We start from the raw sequence: 21,433 nt of genomic DNA on the forward strand, positions 1-21,433 counted from the left end.
AGAAACCATCCCAAATAAAACTTTAAATCAGTAAACTAACAGTGCTTTACTAATCATGCAAACAGCAAGGACAGAAAATATAGAATAGAAGGCATAGTACATTACCCAAAAGCCCTGCTAAAGACCGCATGTCCTTCTCCATCAGCATGTAAATCTCTTCCTCTGAGAAGCGGCCAATGCCGTGGCCGTGCATCTCGCGTTTCACAATTCCTTTCGTTATGTGGCACACGACCCACCTCAGCAGGTTACTGAAGGGACCACCACCACTAAGAGAGAGCATCTTCCGGGTCTCATTGAGATTGTCCACCCACTGGCAATAAGCTAACGTCCTGGAATTGTGTGGAAACAAGTTACTACGGTGCATTAGATACATACCAGCTCCACAGAGTCAGTTTCCAATGAGTGGCTCAAAAGTCAGCACACTCTGGGGGAAGTGAATCATTGCAGCTTTTACAAAGAGCAGTCTGCATGGCAGATATTACAACAGGCTCTAGTCGATGCCTAAATTTAGAAGCCTGTGAGAGAAACAGTAACAAATCCAGATAACCATGCCATGTTACAGTTCCGACTAACGTCTCCTGGCACCCGCCCTCAGACCTCCCATCTCCCACCTCCCAAGCCCATGCTTCTGCTTCCTCTTAGGCTACCCCACATAAAACAAGTAGAAACCGACTTTAAAAGGCTTTTAGGCAGGACAGTGCATACCGAAGGGGGCAAAGGGAAGGATGCAGCAGTGACTGGGGAGCTGGCTTCACTCTCTTTCTTGACCAAAGTAACAGTTACACAAGTATACGCTCTGTGTTCATTAATTAAGCAGCATATTTTTGTTCTGTACACTTCTGCTTATGCATTTCACATTTCACAATATAAAAGAGTTTTTTTTAAAGAAAACTTTTTGCCTTTTTGACAGAGGATTAGGGAGTAGGTATACCTGTCTCTGTTTATTATAAATTATATAAATTAAAGGCTGGCCCCATAGCCTAGTGGTTAAGTTCAGCACACTCCACTTCGGTGGGCTGGGTTCGATTCCCAGGCATGGACCTACACCACTTGGCAGCAGCCACATTGTGGCAGAGACCCACTTACAAAATAGAGGAAGATTGGTACAGATGTTAGCTCAGGGCAAATCCTCCTCAGAGAAAAAAAAATGATATTAATTATAAATATTATGTAAATGACTCACTCTCCAGAAAGCCAACTCTCTGCTTCAGTTCATTCTCCAGGACTCTAAAGTGAATATAAATACCAAAGGAACTTGGTTGAATCATTTTTCCCATCTAGGTGGTGCCTGTGGCAGCCTCGTCCATCTGGATACTCCTATGCAATATGTACAGACAACTAAGCAGCTGATTCACTGTGTGTTATGCTGGCTGCCATACCCAGGCCTTTGCTGATGTTGCGCTCTGAAACTGTGCAATCACAGGAATGTTCTTCTGGTTAATAGTGTCAGCAGATAGAAATTCAAAAGGTTTCCTACTGAAGGCTGAGAAAAATGTAGCTGTGGGAGTAGAGTCATAAGATATTTTAGTTTTTCCCCATGAGAGCAATAAAATGTGTCCTGGCAGTCATCTCTACTCCTAGGGTTGGTTGATGTAGCAGTAATGGCCACTTTGAAAAAAATCAGAAGAGTGAAAAATATTTTTATGGAGAGCTCACAGGAATTATAATAAATTGTAGCTACATTCCACCTCAAGAAAAAAAAACAAAAGGAAAAAAAAAGCCCCTGGAATTTTGATCATTTTATACAGTTCTATTCTTCTCAGTGTTATTTCCCCTAAAAAATGAAAATAAGAAACAGAAGATTTCTCTAAAATTGTTTAAGCACTCCTGATTTTTACTGAAAAGTCCTACAACTAATTTCAACATACTCTCTGTGCGGCAACCATAACTCCTCCTTATTATCTCTTTAAAACAATGCCTACAAATCTTGTTAGAAACCTTTGTGTACCTCTTTTTTCTGTAAGTCTCTCAAAGTACTGAGGAGTCAAGAAATGGATTTTGCTGAAAAGAGGGAAAAGTACATCACAACGGTGACTGATGTGCATAGTCAGAGTAGTACAGGGAGGTTTTGATATAAAAGATCTCACATTTATTCTAGTAAATTCTTTACAAACATGCAAACTAAATGCTTTTCTATCTGCTCTTCTTTTTACATCTGCAGTCACTGTGTCAATTTTCACATTCCATTAGAATAACCCAGCATTTTGATTCTAGTTGTACTAGATCTAAATTCATAATAAAAGGGCTATTCCATCCTTCATTATTTTGGAAGTCATTGATCTGAGAATAAAACTAAATTATCCAAAGTTAAACATGACCAGGTAATAATAGTATCCAGGAAGCATCTAAAGCATAAAAATGAGGAATATCATGGCCCTAAGCTGACACGTTGATGTGAAAAATGATACATTTTTTGCAGACAAATTACACAGGCTTTGTCATGAGCACAACTGATCTTGAAGGATGAGCAGAAGTTCACCAGGCTGACCCGAGGGAGAAGGCGTGTGTGTGAAGAGTGCTGGCCGGTTGATGACCTACAAGAACTTTAGGACCGGTGGGCGGGATACAGGATGCCTGAGGAAGCTTGCAAGAGTTTGAGGCTGGAAGGGTGGGCAAGGATCAAACCAGGATGGGCCTGATGCAAACGGAGCTGAATTTTATTTTGAAAGCAAAGTTAAGCCACTGAAAGGTTTTAAGCAGACAAGAAACATGATCAGATTTGTGGTGATGTGAAGAAAGGCTGGAAGAGAAGAAACTGGCAGATGAAGGCCAGTCAGAAGACCATGGCAAGACCAGGCAAGAAACGAGGCTGAACGAAGGCAACGGCAGAGGGGATGGTGTACAGGGAACCCACAGGAGAAGTACTGAGATATGAGAAAAAGTGTCTATTGACCAACGGATATACAGGATTAGGTATAAGGAGAAATTAGGCATTTTCTCCCAGACTGATGGTTTGAGTGGCTGCTAATGCCATTAACCAGTACTGGCATACATAAGGTGGAACAGATTTAGGTGATGAAAGATGAGTTAACCTGTCATATTTGAAGGTCCCAGGGAACCCCCTAAGCGAGGATGTCCAGAAGGTTGAGAACTCAGGAGATAGGTTAGACTCAAGATAGAGAATTTGTGGGCAGTGGCACGGTGGTGGCAGTTTTAAAGCTGTGAGAGGAGATTAAGTCGCCTAAGGAAGTTCCTAGGGTAAAGAGTGGTGTTGCAGAAACCACAGTTCAAGGGCAAGTTAGAAGACAAGAAGGCCAGGCTGGCAGGGCCAGCTTGGAGAGAAGTAGGGACACCGCTTTCTCTGAGACAGAGAGAAGGAGGGGGTTGCAAGAGGTGAGGGGCTGCAGAGGCATTCAGAGTTCCTGCCTGATGCCTTCAGTCTCCTCTTTTGAGCAGAAAAGGAGGGCTGCTGCAGAGGATCAGGATGCAGCAATGTGGAGAGAGTTTTAGAAGCCTAATGGATTACAGTACCAGCTGGGGATGGAAGAGGCAGCTGTTCTGGGCCACACAGCTAAGCAGGGAGGAGACCGCACCAACACAATGGTATAAGGCTCTCCACCTGCACTAGCAGGTTGAATGCAGGGCACAGAAGAAGGAACACTGGGTTGATTTGGAATTTTGCAGCTAGAAGTAACCTCAGAAACTATCTGGTCCTCTCTTCTCTTTCCTGCCCTGCTCTTGGCTTCCTTTCTCTCTTTCATTCCCTGTGCCCAGTACTGTAGACCAGTGTCGGGGAAGAGAAGCAAATGAGGGCCAGGCAGGATCTTTAAGGGTTAAGCCCTATGAAGTGCATACTATATAAATTTTAAATCCCAAAGAAAAATCCTAAAAGTGTCTCATGGATTCCTAAATCCACTGCACAGGCAGAAGACATCACTTACACATGCTTCCAAACCATTACAAACACAAATCCACCTCCTCCCACAACCAAGCTTCCTGAAAACTCTTCACATGGTGGGGGCTTCCACCCCCCGACCCCAATCCACCAACACCACTCAACCAAGTCAACAATCCCTCCTTGTAGCAAAATCCAAATGAATCTTCTTTGACATTGGTCTTTCTTGAACTCTCTGCAGCATCTGACACTATTAGCCTCTTTCTTAGAACTCTCTCTTAACTTATGTCTACTGCTCTTCCTCTCACTTCTTACATATTCCCAAGATTCTTATCTTTATTCCTTCCACTTTCTTACTTCTCACTCATGGGGTGACATAATTCACACCCACGATTTCAAGGTGATGACTCCCAACTCCATATCCAGCCCAGCCCCCTGTCCTAAGCTCCACGGATCCGTGTGAGGGATCCCCAGGAACTGCACACGAACATGTCCAACACAGGACTCATCATCTTCCTTCCCTTCACATCTGCTTCTCCTCACCGGAGCCAGAAAGAACCCCAGGAGTCACCCTTCACTGCTCCCCATCCCTCGCTCCTGGCACCCTGGGAATCTGCCCTTATCTCCGACTCAATCAACTATATTGAGCCCTTCATTTCTCAACTCTGAGGACAGCGGCCTCCCAGCAGGTTTCCTAATATCCAGGCCTTCCAGAAATCCATTTGCCCCAACGCAGTCACAAAGTGTTTCCTAAAACACAAATCTAATTGCATCACGTTGCTTCTCAGAATCATTCGTTAACTCCCCATTGCTCCTTAGCTTGGCACACTAGCCCTCCCCACCGTCTGACCCCCAACCCTGCACTGCCTCCTGTGCACCCGCCATCCAGAACCCCGTGTACCTCCCCAAACGCTCCCTCTTGCCTCTAAACTTCTGTAGGTGCTGCTCCCTCTGCCTGGATATCCTAAACCTCCCCTAGTGCCCAGCCCCTTCACCTGCCACCCTGCCTGTCCTAAAGATGCTGTTGTGACACCATCTCCTCTGGGAAGCCTCCCCCTCCCTTCTCCAGCAGGTGCCGGCTGCCCTTCCTCGGTTCTTCACACCGCTCCCCACCCCGAGCACTGACCTTTACGAAGGCTCCATGTCTCCCTCCAGTGTGTGAGCCACTTGAGGACAGAGACAGCGTCTCCTCGCATCCTTCCCCCTACCCAGCACAGCGCCTGGCCACTAGGAGTCATTCATTTACTAAGTTTGCTGAAAGAATGAATTATTGATTGAATGAAAAAAGGCTTCACTTCTGAGCCAGCTACTGCTAAGTAGTGCTTCTAAGGGCTGACAATATTTAAATAGAAAAATGGAAAGAGAAAGTGCCTCTGGAGAATGAGGAGGGGGCTGCCACTGTTCGCTGAGGTCTGAGTCTTCGCTCTCCACTGGGGAGAGGCCCCGAGCACCAGGAATTGTGAATTATTAACCGAGAGGACAGGGAGGGCCAATCTGGAAACCAGACTAGGCTGAGCAATTAAAATAATTTATCATTCTGAGAGGCTCTTTCAGGAAGTTGATACTCATTTTCTCCATCACAACTGATGTAGCTCGTCTCTCCTGCAAAATGGGGTCAAAGAGGTTTTTTTAAAGATTGATTATCTTCGTGAGAACAGAAGAATAAACCCTGCTCAAACATTTTTAAAGGAGACCAAGAAGACAGGAAAGAAAAGCCAACCACTGATGTTTTAATGAAGACATCGCTCGTTGTAACCCAACAGGAGGCCTGGCCCACAGCAGAAACGACTATTAACGTGTGGGGAATGACAAACCTGGCAAACCACTGTGTGATGCATGCGGCTTAGCACGTGGCCTTGGCCACCAGAAGGACTCCTTTCTCCATGCTGTGCTATGTCCTTGCCATATTTTGCTTGTATTTGAAATGCTCAAGGATGCAGGAGCCTATGATCCTTCTGTAATTTCATCAAGTTTCACAGGCATGAGATTAGCCCCTTCCAAGCAGGAACCCTCACTACATCTAAAACTTGGGGGCGGGGGGCCAAGAAAGAAGAGGGGAACACATCCATCGAGTTGTCATCAGGGAGAGAGCGTCTCTGGGCTTTTAGAGAAGGTCTTGGGTAAGTCATTCTATTAAAGCACCCCACCTCCCTCATTCACTAAAACTATACCAAAAGCCAAACTCAAAATTTAAAAATGTTGGCCAACCTACAAGTGAATTTGAATTCTCTGTTCTAATGCATCTATTTTTATGGCTGAAAATGTTATCATTAGACAGGTGGACAACAGTGCCGTGCACACGTCCCTAAGGGGTTGGAAGACTCGCAGACACTCACATGTCCACAAGGGGGCAGTATGTCACACAGAAGAAGCTATGGTCTCTGCTACCAAAACACAATTTCACTCCAGTAGTTTGCCTGTTTCTCAGACTTCCCTTCATACCAGCTTCCCTGCTTAGGAGCTATCTTAAGCATTCAGTGGAACAAAGGGGATAAAAACCAGTCTTCCTCATCTTCAATACCAGCTTTATAATGCAAGTGGGACATAATTATATGGATTTCAAGTGCAAGAAAACCCACTTTATAGCTGAGTGTACTCATTTGAACAAGACCTAAAACAGAGCTTCAGAATACTGTGATGTTACATAATAATGACAGCTTTCCATTCTCTTTGCTTTTCAGAAAATCATACCTGAAGTGGAGTATTTTTAAGGTTTCAGACCAAAATAAACATATCTGAAAACTCCAGATGATTGAATCAATTGAGTCAAACAGTTGATTGCACCTCTTCCACCTCTGTAAGTACTCACACAACCTTAGAGCGCACTGATTGTCAGAACTGAGCAAACGCTCATGGAAAGCTAGTACTGGTAATATTTTCCTACATGTTGTGGTCAGTTCCCTATGCTGGTGGCCTCTGAGACGGGAGAGGGGACAGAGGAGCCGAGCCTGAGGGAGGAGTGGCCAAAGATTCTGTCTCAGGCATTTTCTTACCATGTGGTGGGGGGTTCCTTTCTCCACATGGATTTAGAGCTCTCGGGGAAAGCCTGTTCAGGGTCTCCACAAAACAAGAAGCAGGCTAACAGTTGGGAAACCTTAGGAAACAGAGACAGGTTTGCTTTTCCTTCTGCTGCTAGAGACTAGGAGAATTGGAGGAATTGGGAATTTTTTTTGAAAGTTCATTGGATAGTTGCATGTCAATCAAGACCTGACTTCCCAATTTCACTATTTGTTCCTCAAATTAACCCTTGAAGAGACATAAATGAGGAAGAGTTGCTAACCCAAAAAAGTACTTTTCTCATTAAAAAGAGAGAAGAGTCTATACGTGACCCAAGCAACTCGCCAAGCACTTGGGGGTTTGTGGTCCATAAAATTAAGATTCCTCCCTACCAGGGTACCGCCTCCCGCCTCTGCCTCCCACCGCTCCCCACCACCACCCATCTCTCCCCCACCACACCCTGCCCCCGACCAGGGGCCGTATTAGCTGTGGCCCAGGTAGGGAGAGAAGGGGAGGGAAGAGCAAAAGATGAACTTCTACCAGGGAGTAAACAGATATAAAACGTCACACACACCCAGAGCAAGAAGTAGTGATGGGTGGTACTTGGGAATCTTGGTGGATCAAAGTCTTTCTAGCTGGAATATCAACTTTTGAACCACTACAGAAATCAAAGAGTTGCAGCAGAAGTACCAACTAAAATGTAAGGCTTTCAGCTTTTCAGGCAGCTGACAAAGCGACAGCTTTCCACATTAATGGGCCCATCAATCAAATGAGGTAGTGCTTCGGGGGGCCGCACCAAGGGAAGGCACAGAGGGTCAGGGTGGCCCCGGGCTGGTTCTTCATTTCCCTCAATTGCCTCAAAGCAGAGACTGGAACCTGGCAAGCAGGTGAGACGGCTCTGTCCCACAAGGCTCTTCCTGAGGCTAACATGCCACAGCAGCCATGAATTTTAGTCCACTCTGCAAACTCTGAGATGGAAGGTCCAGCCGGCCCCCAAAGCTATTATAAGGAAAAGACCTGGGGTCATTCCAGGGACACCCATGCTGATCTGCACCCCAGCCTCCACTCTCTGCCTGGTCCCTCCTGGCTCCCACCCCTTCATCTTTATAAGGAGAAGAGGAAGAGAAGTGGGGCTTCAGGTCAGCCCTGGAATAAACCAGGAAAGAACTGACAGTAGAAAGAGGAAAAGAAAACAGGGAGTCACTTAAACTCCAAGAGACGGGAACAGCAAGTTTTCCATTTAGGAAGAGAGCTGAATGGATGAAATAGGAAGGCAATGGGGAAGAAGCGTCTACAGTCGACCCCACATGGAGGGTCTCTCTCAGCGGGGGAGGCAGAATCGACTGGGTGAGCACCTGACCCAGGAGTAACAATTAATGTCCCAAAACCGGACTTAGCTCTTCTTCATTAAATCTTTGGAACAAGATAAAGTTTGCAGAAATCAGGAAGAAAACTTCCCTTATCTACTAGGGTGTATAAAAAGGTGCTTAAAACTCCAGATAATGGATGACAGAAATAGAAAAAAACCCACATGACAATGAGTTTGTAAAGCGAGAAGAACCACGTCTGTTGAACACAGGTGGTGTCACAGCCGGCAAAACCCACATGCAGCACAGGGGCAACTCATGAGCACGGTGTGCATGACTCTTGATGAGGAATGCAAGCTGGGGGTCAGCCAGCCAGGGCAAAGACTCTCAGAATGCTGCAGCATGCTTCACTTCTAAAACACAGAGAAGCTCCTGTCACCTAAGGCAAGGTGACAACAATCGTATAAAGCTTGTGTAATTCATTCCACCTAAGACTCCTCTCCTGACTCAGTCTTCCGTTCCCTCCTCTGGGTAGCTGATGTAATGTTAGTTTAATTCAGCAGTTTGTACGGGGAAAAAGCCCAGTCAGTGAAACTACCTCCCTCGCCCCAGCGAGTTCCAGTCTAGATCAGGGGTCAGCCAACTGGAGCCCGTGGGCTAAGAAGCTTTTACATTTTTAAATGGTTGGGGGAAAAAATCAAAAGAATGATATTTTGTAATAAATGAAATTCAAATGTCAGTGCTTTTATGGTTTTACTGAAACACGGTCCTGCCTGTTCATTTGCTGTACCAGAATAGCAGAGTGGAATAGTTACTACAGAGACATATGGCCTAAAAAGCCTAAACTACGTTCTGTCTGGGACTCTACACAAAATGCCCACCCCACTCTAGCTATCTAGAAACTCAACAGTCTGACCTTGACCCCTAAGTCAGTCAGAATGTAGAAAACTTTTGAAAAAGTGAGGGGAGTGTGTGAACAGTGAAAGAGAACTTGGCTCACCCCAACGGATGGGGCCAGGCCCTGGGCACCCGCCCAGCGTGCCGGAGAGACTCACCAGTAGAAATGCTCCTCCACCATCTTGGTCACTGCCCTGGAGATGGCTCTTTCATGAGGGCCGAGGTTTTTGTTTAAATTTACTCCAAGCTTCTCTTCCAGAAAGTCAATTATGAATTCTGTGCCAGAAACTTTCTCGTGGTTATACTCAATCCAAGGCATTTTCCCTTGAGCAGAGAGTTTTCCACCAAAATAGTTCTAAGCAGAGTAAATTTTAAAAAGAGAAAAGCAAAGTTTTATTTAAGTTTCACTATACAATTAACAGAAACAAACATTCCAACCACAGTTTTGATAGTGACTATACTACTCAAGGGAATGAACTCAGTACATAAACTCTTTGAGAGAATAAATGGTTACTCTTGAGAAAAAAAGATTTACCTCCTATGAACACATTAGTTTACTCCCATAGATTTTATCATGGACTCTGGCTTATTGTTTAAAAAAAATCCCAGGGAGGAGGGAGAGGGTTGAAATGATCCTGATAATAGTGGGTGTAGGAATTACAACGCTTGGGTCCAATAGTGTGTCCAACAGACTCGACACCAGTGCCTGTCAAATGCAGGTTCCTGGGCCCCCACCTAGAACTCTGGATCAGAATCCTGGGAATGATGCCCAGAAACCTGTGTTTTTGACAAGCTCCCCTTTGACCCACACCCATGGGAGAAACTTAGAGTGTCTCAGAGGACCTTGATGCCAGAACGGGGTCGGGTGGGGATGAGGAAATGACACACTTTATGAACGCTGAGAATTAACCAGTGACATTTGCTGCCCAGTGTATAAAAAGTCAAGATCTTAACCACACTGATAGAGGGGATTCTGTGGTTATGACTGCATTTATTCAATCACTTGTCTCAGCATATCTGGATTCTTCAGACCCCAAAGTTGCTTTTTAAATCTGAATCAACTTTTTGGTGGTCCACACAGCCTAAATTAGTCAGCCTTGTACTTGACATAAATCGATAGTTCAGATGCTGTTGGATAACAGCAAGTGTTGGCTCCCATGGAGGAACAGGAACTTTCGAACACCGCTGGGGAACGTATAATGGTACAACCACTTTGAACCCATTTGACAGTTTCTTAAATAGCTAAATATACACCTGCCATGTGATCCAGCCATTTCACTCCTAGGTATTTACCCAAGAGAAAAGAAGGCATATGTGCATGCAAAACTCGTACACAAGGTTCACAGAAGCTATATCTGCAATGCTCAAAAACAGGAAAAAACCCAACTGCTCATCAAGAGGTAAACGAATAAACAAATTATGCTATAGCCTCACAATGGAATACCACTCAGCAATGACAAGAAATGAACTATGGACACACCATAACACGAATGAATCTCAAAAGAACATTACTTAGTGCAATAAGCCAGATCAAAAAAGAGCACTTCCTGTAGGATTCCATTTATATAAAACTATAGAAAATGCAAACTAATCGATAGTGACAGAAAACCAATCAGTGTTTGCTAGGGACGATGGGGGACAGGAAGGGACAGGAGGCAGGGGTTACACAGGGGCACAAGGAGGTAATGGCTACATCACTATCTTGATTGTGGTCATGCTTTCATGAGTATTGACATACATCACAATTTATCCAATTATATACCTTAAATTTGCGCAGTTTATTGTATGCCAATTATATCTCGATAAAGCTTATTTTGTTAAGATAGAGTTACAGACATTTTAAATACATCAGTCCTCTACATCTTTAAACTGTTTCTCTAGAGTAGGGGTCACAAACTTTTCTGTAAAGGGCCAGACAGTAAGTACTTTAGGCAGACCATATGGTCTCGGTCACTAAGACAATATTGCAGTTAGAGCATGAAAACAGCCATAGATAATACACGAATGAGTGTGGCAATAGAAAGTTGTTGATGGACACTGAAGCTTGAATTTTACATAATACAAAACATTCTTCTTCTTTTGACTTTTTTCAGCTATTTAAAAATGTAAGCACCCCTCTTAGCTCCCAGGCCTGACTGGGCCCGCAGACCACAGCCTGCCATCTGCTGCTCCAGCCATGTCCACTATTCTCACTACCTCCTACAGAAACAAAAGTAAACTTCGGGAACCATCTGCATCAAGCCCCGGACAAGAAGATCCCTCCTTGCAAGGTGTATGATGACAGAACACTCTCTGAGGGCCCCATTCTAGGAGACAGCTGTCACATCCTTCTTTCAGGCTTGAAATCAAAATTTGCCAAGGAATGAAAAAATTAATGTTTTTTGTGGGAAAACATTGGGATTAACAAAGGTGACTATTGTTCTAGTTGTTCTGACCTAAATCACAACAAAAATTTGTGCGTGCCTTTCCCCAAAACCAAACGGTGCATCTTAGCACAATGAATAAAAACACAGAATGTTGCAAAATTTCTCAGTCAAGTCTCTCCCTGTCCAGGGCCTATGTCTGCACGTTGTGCAGGGTGTGTACTCAGCATGCTGACCACTGAATCTACCTCCGTAAGATAACACGGTTACGGCTGGATATCGTAGCTCTTAAAGGCAGTTGTGTATTTCTGCTCATAGAACTGGGCATGGACTATGCTTGAGGGTCCCGGGCTTCTCAGATCTTTGAGGTAATATCACCTTTTTCATGGCTGAAAAGTAGAGCTGGTACTAGCTAACTACTGCTTACTAGCTAAGTACTGCTGTCTTTGGTAGAAAGTAATGGGGAGTTCAACTGTTCTCTGTCTCTTGGTGTCTTGATACTTTATCTCAACGCTTATTCTAAAGAAATTCATTCTGGGCCTTGCTTGGAAAAGGGAGTTATTGGGGCTGCTGTTAGCCATATTGCTTTTGTGCAATTTGGAAAACGGAACCTCCTCTGGCTGGATACGGTCCATGCAAGGGTTCACAGCTTGGCAAGAAGTGGGTCCAGATTTTGCCTCCAACTCCTTGGCCAGCCACTGTTGTGCAATGAATAACCTGCGCAACCATACATGGCAGCCCTAGACATTACCTTAAAAGTTACTAGTACATCTGGCATTCTTGTAATTTGTACACTAAAGATGTAAATTTACCATATAACAGCACCTGTTTCAGATTTCTCTTGATATCGACCACATCCTCCTAACACATCCCCTTCTGGACTCTTGTCTATCCTGTACACTGATATCAAAGGGAACAGTTTGCAAAGCAAATGAGATGCAAGACTTCTGCTGCTCAAAACTTTCCAATGGCTTTAATGGATCTAGTCTAACCCCCTTCACATAGCACCCCGGGCCACCCATCTAGTCACTGCCCACCTGCCCAGCCTCCTCGCTATCAGTCCCTTTGGTCTCCTGAATTCCAACTGCCCACACCCAACCAAGTCGAGGTCTTTACCACCTCTCTGACTTTGCCCAGTCTTCACCTTTTACAGGAAACCCTTTCCCCAGCCTCTGCAAAGTCCTATCCATCCTAAACAATTCAGTTCAAATTTCACCTTGTCGGTGAACTATTTCCCCAAGGTGCAACCATCATCTGCCTTTCCTCCATGTGTCCGCAGCACAGTGCCTGGTCCCTCCCCTTACAGGATTACTGTGTCTACATCTGTCTTTCCCTCCAGACCAGCCCCTCCCTGGGTACTTGGTACATTTTATCTAGACCACTTTTTAAAATCAGACTCATAAAAATTAATCATGGGTTCAGATGGAAATAAAAGCTCTAGTAGGCTTTCATTATCAAAAGTTATTTTGCTTACTAGATAAAAATGCAGGAGACAACATTTTAGAGACATTATGATCACATCTAATCAAAAAATATTTTAAAAGAGAAAAAAATGTCAAAAGTAATTGGTAAGACGATGGGTGAGATGCAGGTGATCTGTCCCACGAATTTCCATTTTTATGAATGTAATTATCTCTTAAAATAAAAAATATACATTTCAAAAATAATATTTAATTTTCCTTAACTTCCTTAAATCTATTAAAGAACTTCCGGTCTAGTTTCATTTAAGCGATTGGAGTCTAACTGGCCCACTGAGGGTAGTATCTGAAAGTAATTTTGAGAAGAAAGGTGAAGAGGTAAATCCTCTTTATTTTTCCCAAGCTGATGCCCTGCCGCCACTGTGTCCCAGGTGAGATTAACGCACCTACACTCCTACTACTTTATCAGCGCAGCGGCGCAAGCCCAGGCTTTGGGTTTAAAAATCTGGCTCCATCATTTATTCACTGTGCGACCTTGAACCTCCCTGGGCCTCAATTTCCTCATCTATAGAATGGGAATAACAGTTGCCAGGATTAAATGAGATACTGCACATGAAGTGTTCGACAAAGGGCCTTCCCCAGCAGTATTAACGTCACCCTCACCATCTGACATGGACAAGTTGAGACCTTAAGAGAAACCCCAGAGTCTTGGGACTCTGATTTGCTCCACTGGCCATGATGCCCCCAACTTTTCAGCTAAATTTATATCCATTACATTCACTGCGCCCCTGAAGCCATCTTGAAAGTTCTCCCATTGGCTAAATTTGAGAAAATCTGAACAACTTTTGTGTGTTATAACACACTGAAAAAAATCTATGCATCTATTCTGTACTGCAGTTTTGTAGACGAATGGCCTGACTTTTTGGAGATGTACACTGAAGTAGTGAGGAATAAAGTCTCATGACTTCTGCAGCTTACTTTCAAATGGTTCATCAAGAAAAAATTGGTCCTAAAGGTATATAGAGAGAGAAATAAAGCAAAGAAGGCAACATGTTAACAATTGATGAACTGAGGTGAAGGGAATATGGGTGTCCATCGTACTATTCTTTTAACTTGTGTGTAGCTTAGAAAAATTTCAAAAGAAAAAAATGGGGGGAGGGGACAAGATCAACAAATAAATAGAACATCAAAAGTTAGGGTTCACATTTGCAACAACATGGATGGACCTTGAGGGTATTATGCTAAGAGAAATAAGTCAGACAGAGAAAGGCAAATACCTTATGATCTCACTCATGTGGAAAATAAACAAACACATGAATAAAGAAAAAAGATTGGGGGCCGGCCCTGTGGGCGAGTGGTTAAGTTCGCGCGCTCCGCTTTGGCGGCCCAGGATTTCACCTGTTCGGATCCTGGGCGCGGACATGGCACTGCTCATTAGGCCATGATGAGGCGGCGTCCCACATGCCACAACTAGAAGGACCCACAACTAAAAAGTATACAACTAGATACTGGGGGGACTTGGGGAGAAAAAAGAAAAAGAAAAAAGATTGATGGTTACCAGAGAGGGTGGGCAAAAGGGGTAAAGGGGCACATATGTACGGTGACAGATGAAAACTAGACTATTGGTGGTGAGCACAATGCAATCTTCACAGAAGCCCAAATATAATGGTGTACACCTGAAATTTACAGTGTTATAAACGAATGCCACATCATAAAATAATAAAAAGTAAAAAAAAAAAAAAAAAAAGGTTAGGGCTGAGAGCCAAGCAGTGAGTTTCAGAGAGTTTCTTCCTTTTTTCTTTCACTTACTTAAAAAGAATTATTGTGTGAAATATATGCTTCTTATACAACAAGTTATGTCAAATGATGTAGGTGTCTTTATGGATGTCTAGAGAAATGTACGGAAGATGGTCAAAAATAGTGATGACAATCTCTAGCTAGTAGGATGTCAGGTGATTTTCATTTTGCACCTACAATTTTTTTGAAATTCTTATAAGGACTATATATAATCAGAAAAAATAGCAAAGCTATTTTCGTTTAAAAAATAATAATAACCATTATCTGCAGGACTTCCCTGGACATCTTTTTGCAACTTCCTATGAATCTATAATTATTACAAAATTTAAAGTTTTAAAAATTGACCTACCAATATTTATATCCAGATTTTTAAAACATAATAACTGGCCAATACATCAGCTTTTAAAAAATCTTGTGAGTTCCCACTAATGGTCATCAAATATTGACTCGAATCTCACTTAGGTTAAAAAATGAAAAAGATTCAAATATAAATTCGTGCTCTTAGGAACATGGCATTTTAATCTTTTTTTAAAAGGCACAGGGCAAAGAAGGGGCAGAGGGTGGAGCAACCTGGGGCCAAGACAAAACCCCCTTCTACTGATGGGTCCGAGAAACGGGCTCCACCAGCACTTCCCAGGCACCATTTGCGTCAACACAAACCCTCGCAATGGTCCCCAGGCTCGAGGCACGCTGGCAGGCACACAGCATCCTTTCTAAACCACAGAACCATTTTCCTTCTCCTTAATATCTCTGTGCACCCCCCTTGCAGAACACCCCCTTCATTTACTTTCCATAGAGACCTCACAGGAGAAAAAACACTCTTATATGATTCCTTTTTTAAAAAAATATACTTAACAGCAAATACTAATAGTTTTGGAAAGGAGTAAGCGGTCCCCTTCTCAAAGGCCTCTGGAACAGCTCCGGCTTCACAATGAGGTGTGTGTCCTGCTGCTCCCGTGATACTAACTAAAGCAGCTGCTCTGCAGCATGAACAAAGGTAGTGAGGCTGCTGGTAAAGACAGAACTGTGGCCATCGGCGCTTGACGGCTGGAAGGCAAGAAAGGAAAGAGCAGAACAGCCTGGCAGCCACTGCAAACAGCAGGATTGCTTCATCAAGGGTGAGAGTGGTTCACAAGATCTTGAAAGCAGCCAGAGATGGCAGAGCACAAAATTCAGGTGTGGGACTATAATTGCCCCAAAGCTCCCACGGCTAAAGGAGGCCATCTGGTCAAGAGTGATGGAGGAACAGAGACAGGAAGCTGCTGGGTAGCAGTCTCTTCCTTCAGTTTGAGCCCCTTAGTGACACACATCTTTGAGTGCTGGATGCCAACACCAAGCTGAACAATGATCTTCCAAATCTGATCCAGTGCATTTAGATGATTCAAGCCTTGTCTGTTTTTATTGCTATTTTCTCCTCCACTGCTGGTTTAGAAAGTCCTGAATAATCTTCCTGCTTCTGTCTCCACACTTACCCCTTGCATTCCAGTTCCCAGTCATAAAGACTCCCTTCCTATTCCCCAAACACCCCCTGCCCTCCCAGATCCTTCCACCCAAGTCCAGGTTTGATGCCACTCCACCATATTCCCAGAGGATGTCCGTAACAGCACTTACCCCAAGCTGAGAGCACGTCATTCACCTGGTCCCAGCACTGCCTTAGGAGGACCACTGCCAGCCCCATGCCCTCTCCTGCAGAGAAACTGGTTCAGAAAGCACAGGCCACGGGGAGTCAGGAGTTGGAGGGCTAATATCGTTACCAGGGCAGCCAAGAGCTTAGCCAGGTGAGGAGCACGCCCCCTCCAAACTCAGCTTGTCTGTTTCCAGCTAAGGAGAGCCCCTGCTCCCAATGCTGCCACTTTGTAAGGCCTGAAAGGTGAACACCCAACCACTGGGAGGCATATGGTGGAGCGGCAGCAAACCAGAGGGACCACATTGGTTTGGGGATGCCTGGGGCTCCCCTCCTTCCTTCCTTAAACTCCCTCACAGCACACAACCTGTGGCCTGAGCCTTAGCCCTTGCTCAGTAGAGTCCCAGGCAGGGAAGCTGACATCCCTGGAAAAGGAGATTCAAACCAAAATAACCAGACACCTGAGGAGGACAACCCCTGTAAGAGGAGGGCAGCAGGCTGAATATGCACGACGTGAAGCAGAATTTCACATGTAACATGAACCAAAACATTTTAATTTGCATAATAAATATCCTCCAAGGCATAAAGGAAGAGATTGTAATACAAACCAAGGGGAAATATTAAGAAGAAAAATACAAAAGTTGAAATAAAGAATATAAGAGATGAGATAAATAACATGATGGACACAAGAAGAGAACAGAGCAAAGCAATGGAAGCTCAGAGGGACGAATTCTCCCAGAAGGAAGAACAGAATTAAGGGATAAGTTCAGATGCAGGAAATAAAGGCAGAGGTTTCAGTATGCAGATGATGGACAACAGGAAAGAAGAAAGGCAAAACAAATATAAAGAAAACGGAAATATTTGAAGAAAATTCATAATTTCCCAGAATTAAAAAGAAAAGAAAGACTTCAGACTAAAAGAGTTCATAAAGGACCAAAAAAGATACACAAAGACTACACAGGGCATATTATAGTGAAATTTAAGACTATTGAGATTACATGGAAATTCTAAATGCTTCCAGAGAGAAACAGAAAGAAAAAGAATCGAGTTAACATCAGACTTTTCAATAGGAACACTGATGCAAAAAGACAACGGAGTAATATTTTTAAAGCACTGAAGGAAAAGAATGTTGAACATAGAATTATCAAATGTGAGGGCATAATAAAGATGTTCTCAAGCATGCAAAGACACTAAAGTTTTGCCACATAAAGGCTCACTCTGAAAATATTTGCCTGGGAAGTACTCAGATAAAAAGATAAATCCTGCAGGATAAGATATATGGGAAATTAGGCTGCTCAAATAACTTAGTAAGGTTTGTTGTTTATAAAAGGACCAAAAAAAAAAAAAAAGATCAGACTTCCAAAATTCTAGAATTAAAACATCAGGCAGTAGCACCATAATTGGGATGAGGGCTGGGAAGACAGAGACCCAAGGTTCCCATGCACCTGCTAACATACTTGTGTTATTAGAGGGCAAATACAGAATGTGATACATTTAGGAAATGAATAAGGATAAATAAACACAAATTTGGATCTTAAGAACAGCCACTGAAACAACAAAAATAGAATTTTTTTAAATGACAAGAAAAAACTTTATCCACTAGAAAGCAGGAAATGAGAAAAAATAAAAAACAAAATATAGCAAGAAGAAAAATATTAGGGGCCGGCCCCATGGCCAAGTGGTTAAATTCACATGCTCTGCTTCGGCGGCCCGGGGTTCAGATCCTGGGTGCGGACATGGCACTGCTCATTAGGCCATGTTGAGGCGGCGTCCCGCATGTCACAACTAGAAGGACCCACAACTAAAATATACAACTATGTACTGGGGGCATTTGGGGAGAAAAAAAGCAGGAAAAAAAATATTAAATAAGATGGCAGAAATAAATCCTAATAAAACAATAATTACCATGTAAACGGATTAAACTCACCTATTAAGGACTCTCAGATTGGCTATAAGTAATACATTGCCTACAAGAGACAAATACACAGAAAATTGAGAAAGAGGATGGAGAAAGACATCCCGAGCAAATATGAGCCAAAAGAAAACTGGAGAATCAATCTCAATATCTGATAATACAGAATTCAAGGTTAAAAAAAAATCATATGGGACAGAACTAGGTGCTATAAACTAGAAAAAGAAACAAAACAGTAAAAGATGTGATCTTTCCTATTATATGGACCTAACAATATAATCTCAAATATATAAATACTCTTACATAAAGCAAGAACTGACAGAATGACAGGAAAAAGAGATAAGTCAACAAATACACTTGAATATTTTAACCTACTCCTTTTAGAAACTGCTAGAACAGGCAGACAAAAAATAAGCAGAGATATAGAAGGTCACAATAATAAACTATACATGCTCAAGCAAGTAGATATAGAGAGAGCTCCACACACAAACAGAGAATACGTAATTATTTTCAACACTTATAAAAAGTAACCACACACTAGGCTAAATCACCAGGACTATCCTCTTTGACCATAAAATTAAAAAACAGTAACAAAAACCAAAGCTTAAAAAAAATTGCATATGCCTAGAACTTAGGTGAAAAAGAAAAACACAAGGGAATTTTTAAAAAATACATAGAATTGAGGGGCCAGCCTGGGTGGTGTAGAGGTTAAGTTCATGCACTCCACTTCAGAGGCCCGGGGTTCGCCAGTTTGGATCCTGGGTACAGACCTACACACCAATTATGAAGCCATCCCTATGGCAGGCGTCCCACATATAAAGTAGAGGAAGATGCACAGATGTTAGCTCAGGGCCAGTCTTCCTCAGCAAAAAAAGAGGAGGATTGGCAGCAGATGTTAGCTCAGGGCTAATCTTCCTCAAAAAGAAATACATAGAATTGAATGACGATGAAAACACAACCTGTCAAATTTGTGAGACACAGCCCAGTCCTTACTCAGAAAAATGTCTACCTTTACATACATCCCCCTGTTCATTCTCTAATGCTGCCGTGAGCAAGTGCTGCCCTGAAAGTTGCCCAAACAGAACGTGGAGCACTGTGGGAAAACTCACAAAATCTACAAATATCTCCCTGAGGGCCTGCTACATGCTCTGCCTCCAGGATTCAGGAGAGACAAAATATAATGCTGTCAATAACAGACACCTAAAGGAAGAAAACGCATCAGGCAATGGGACACCCACCTTTATTAACAGCTGCCTCATAGGCCTATCCAAACCATTACCCAAGGTACACTCTATGTCAGGAATAAATAACATGGCCCTGATGCTCAGCATGACCCTTGAACCCAAGTCCATACCCTTTTGATCACTCATTAAATTGATGTAAAAATCAACAGACCCTGGAACCAAATCTCCTAAGTACCTTCTAAGGGCTGGGCATGGCTACTTTCATACCATCTCCTCTAGCGCCAAGAGCAAGCCCTTCCCACCAGGCGAGATTAAGCACTTCCCCTCTAACCAACATGGCTGCCACGAGAATGAAACATATTTGCACACAAATACCTGATAGGGTAAGTCAGCCATCCTTAAGTAAGTTTCCATTTTCAAACAGAAAGGAGATAAACTGGGGACACCATTGTTAGGTCTTGCAAACTGATGCAAAATAATAGCATCTTTGGAGTCAATCTCTTGCTGTTTCCTGTTAAAACCAAAACAGAAATAAAGAACAATCCACGTGTTACGCATGCAGTCCCCTTAGTTCCTCAGAGGTCCCTGCTGGGCTGTAGCTCCTCAATGAACAAGCAGATCTGTTTGTCACAGGGGCTTACCTCACCCAGAAGCTCTTAGAGCGTGGAAGCTTGGTCAAAAGACAAGAGAAGCTTACATACTCTGCTATTCCCCTAACCCGAAGGGCTCAGAAAGTTACTACGTCTTCTGGAACCTGCAGTCTATGGGCAAGAAGAGGACTTTCTGGCACAGGTCCACCTCTTCTCCAGCTGGTTATGTTTACCCACCACGGACAAGTTAGATGGATAAAAATGATATTCTGTGCTTACTTGTATCAGGATTGTTCTGAGGGCTTCCCAGGATGATCTCATTTAATCTTCACAATAACCTTATGAGGTAGCTACTATAATTATCCACGATTTATAGATGAGGAAACTGAGGCACAGAGGACTAACTTGCCCAAAGTCACATTACTAGTAAATGGCAGAAGCTGGACTGGCCAGGTAGTCAGAGCCTATGTTCTTGACCACTAGACTATACCATGAAACAGCATCTCCATCCACAGGACCCGGAATAACAGTGCAGATTTACTCTGCCATGACCCAAGTCTGCAGAGCCTCAGAATGTTTGGAGACTCCGAAAACTCTGGTCCCTCTTCCAAACTATCCACGTCCTCAACTGGCCCTTCACCTGTGGTGCCAGAGCCCGGCTCTGGGCTCTCTCTCATCTTCTCTACCTTCACAGGTCCCCACTTTCACCACGCAGCACATATCCTTCTACCTCTGCCTTTTCCCTTTCTTCTATCTCAGTCACACATCTATCTTTTCCTTTGTCTACTTTTTTGGGTGTGGAGGACTTGCCTGGTCCAGTTTTTCAGTAGCCACCATGTAGTAGAGCGAATGCTGGATCCCAAGTCTGGATACCTGGGGTCAAGGCCAAGCCCTGCTTCCTACTGGCCACGCTACCTTAGACCTCTCCTCCTCTCTCACATGGAAAGCGAGGACAGAACGGATTCTGCATCAATTATGGTGAGAATTAAGAGAAGCTCTGTAAACATTTGGTGAGCTATCAAGCATTATATAAGAGTGCTGGACTTAATTCTCAAAGAGATTTGGTCTTATGCCCTTAGGCTCAAAATCTCATCATTCCACACAGCCCCACTCGGACACCACACCCAGGACCCTTTTGCTATTTCCGTCTTTCACTCTACCCAACCATTTCCCAGTCAGATAAACCTCCCTCTTCCCCATGGCCTTCCCTGAGCTTCTGGTTCCCTCACATGGTTCCTAGTTCAATGCTACGGGTACTTCTACCCAAGCGAGCAAGGGCAAGCTCTTTGTATCATCATCACACGAATGCTCACTTAGAGGAGCATCTTCGTTAAGGAGGACAAACTCTTTTGGAGAAGTTTACCATGAGCATGCCATTCCACTTACAGACTTAAGAAAGACTCCTTTTGAAAATACTGGTCAAAAGAATAAAAATACTTGCTGCTTTCTGGCAATATTTGCTACAAAACAAGGGTTTTCATTGAGATGAAATATTTGAGAGGTCAGATA

The 21,433-nt window shown here is 43.5% G+C and overlaps 1 protein-coding gene across 5 annotated transcripts in view; it reads right to left on the reverse strand.

Moving 5' to 3' along the window:
- Nucleotides 1-21,433, reverse strand: part of FAXC (failed axon connections homolog, metaxin like GST domain containing) — a 73,224-nt gene that overhangs the window by 46,840 nt on the left and 4,951 nt on the right. For all 5 annotated transcript variants that reach the window (XR_002810893.2, XM_070223586.1, XM_023650842.2 and 2 more), the window contains 3 exons: nucleotides 19,710-19,845; nucleotides 9,195-9,391; nucleotides 106-329 (listed from right to left, as the gene is read on the reverse strand). Coding sequence is in view for 4 of the 5 variants with exons in the window: in XM_023650842.2 (XP_023506610.1) it covers nucleotides 106-329; nucleotides 9,195-9,391; nucleotides 19,710-19,845 (557 nt within the window). In the remaining variant the exon portion in view is untranslated. The remainder of the gene's footprint in view (nucleotides 1-105; nucleotides 330-9,194; nucleotides 9,392-19,709; nucleotides 19,846-21,433) is intronic.

Source organism: Equus caballus, chromosome 10 (assembly GCF_041296265.1).
Source record: "Equus caballus isolate H_3958 breed thoroughbred chromosome 10, TB-T2T, whole genome shotgun sequence".
NCBI classification, from domain to species: domain Eukaryota; kingdom Metazoa; phylum Chordata; class Mammalia; order Perissodactyla; family Equidae; genus Equus; species Equus caballus.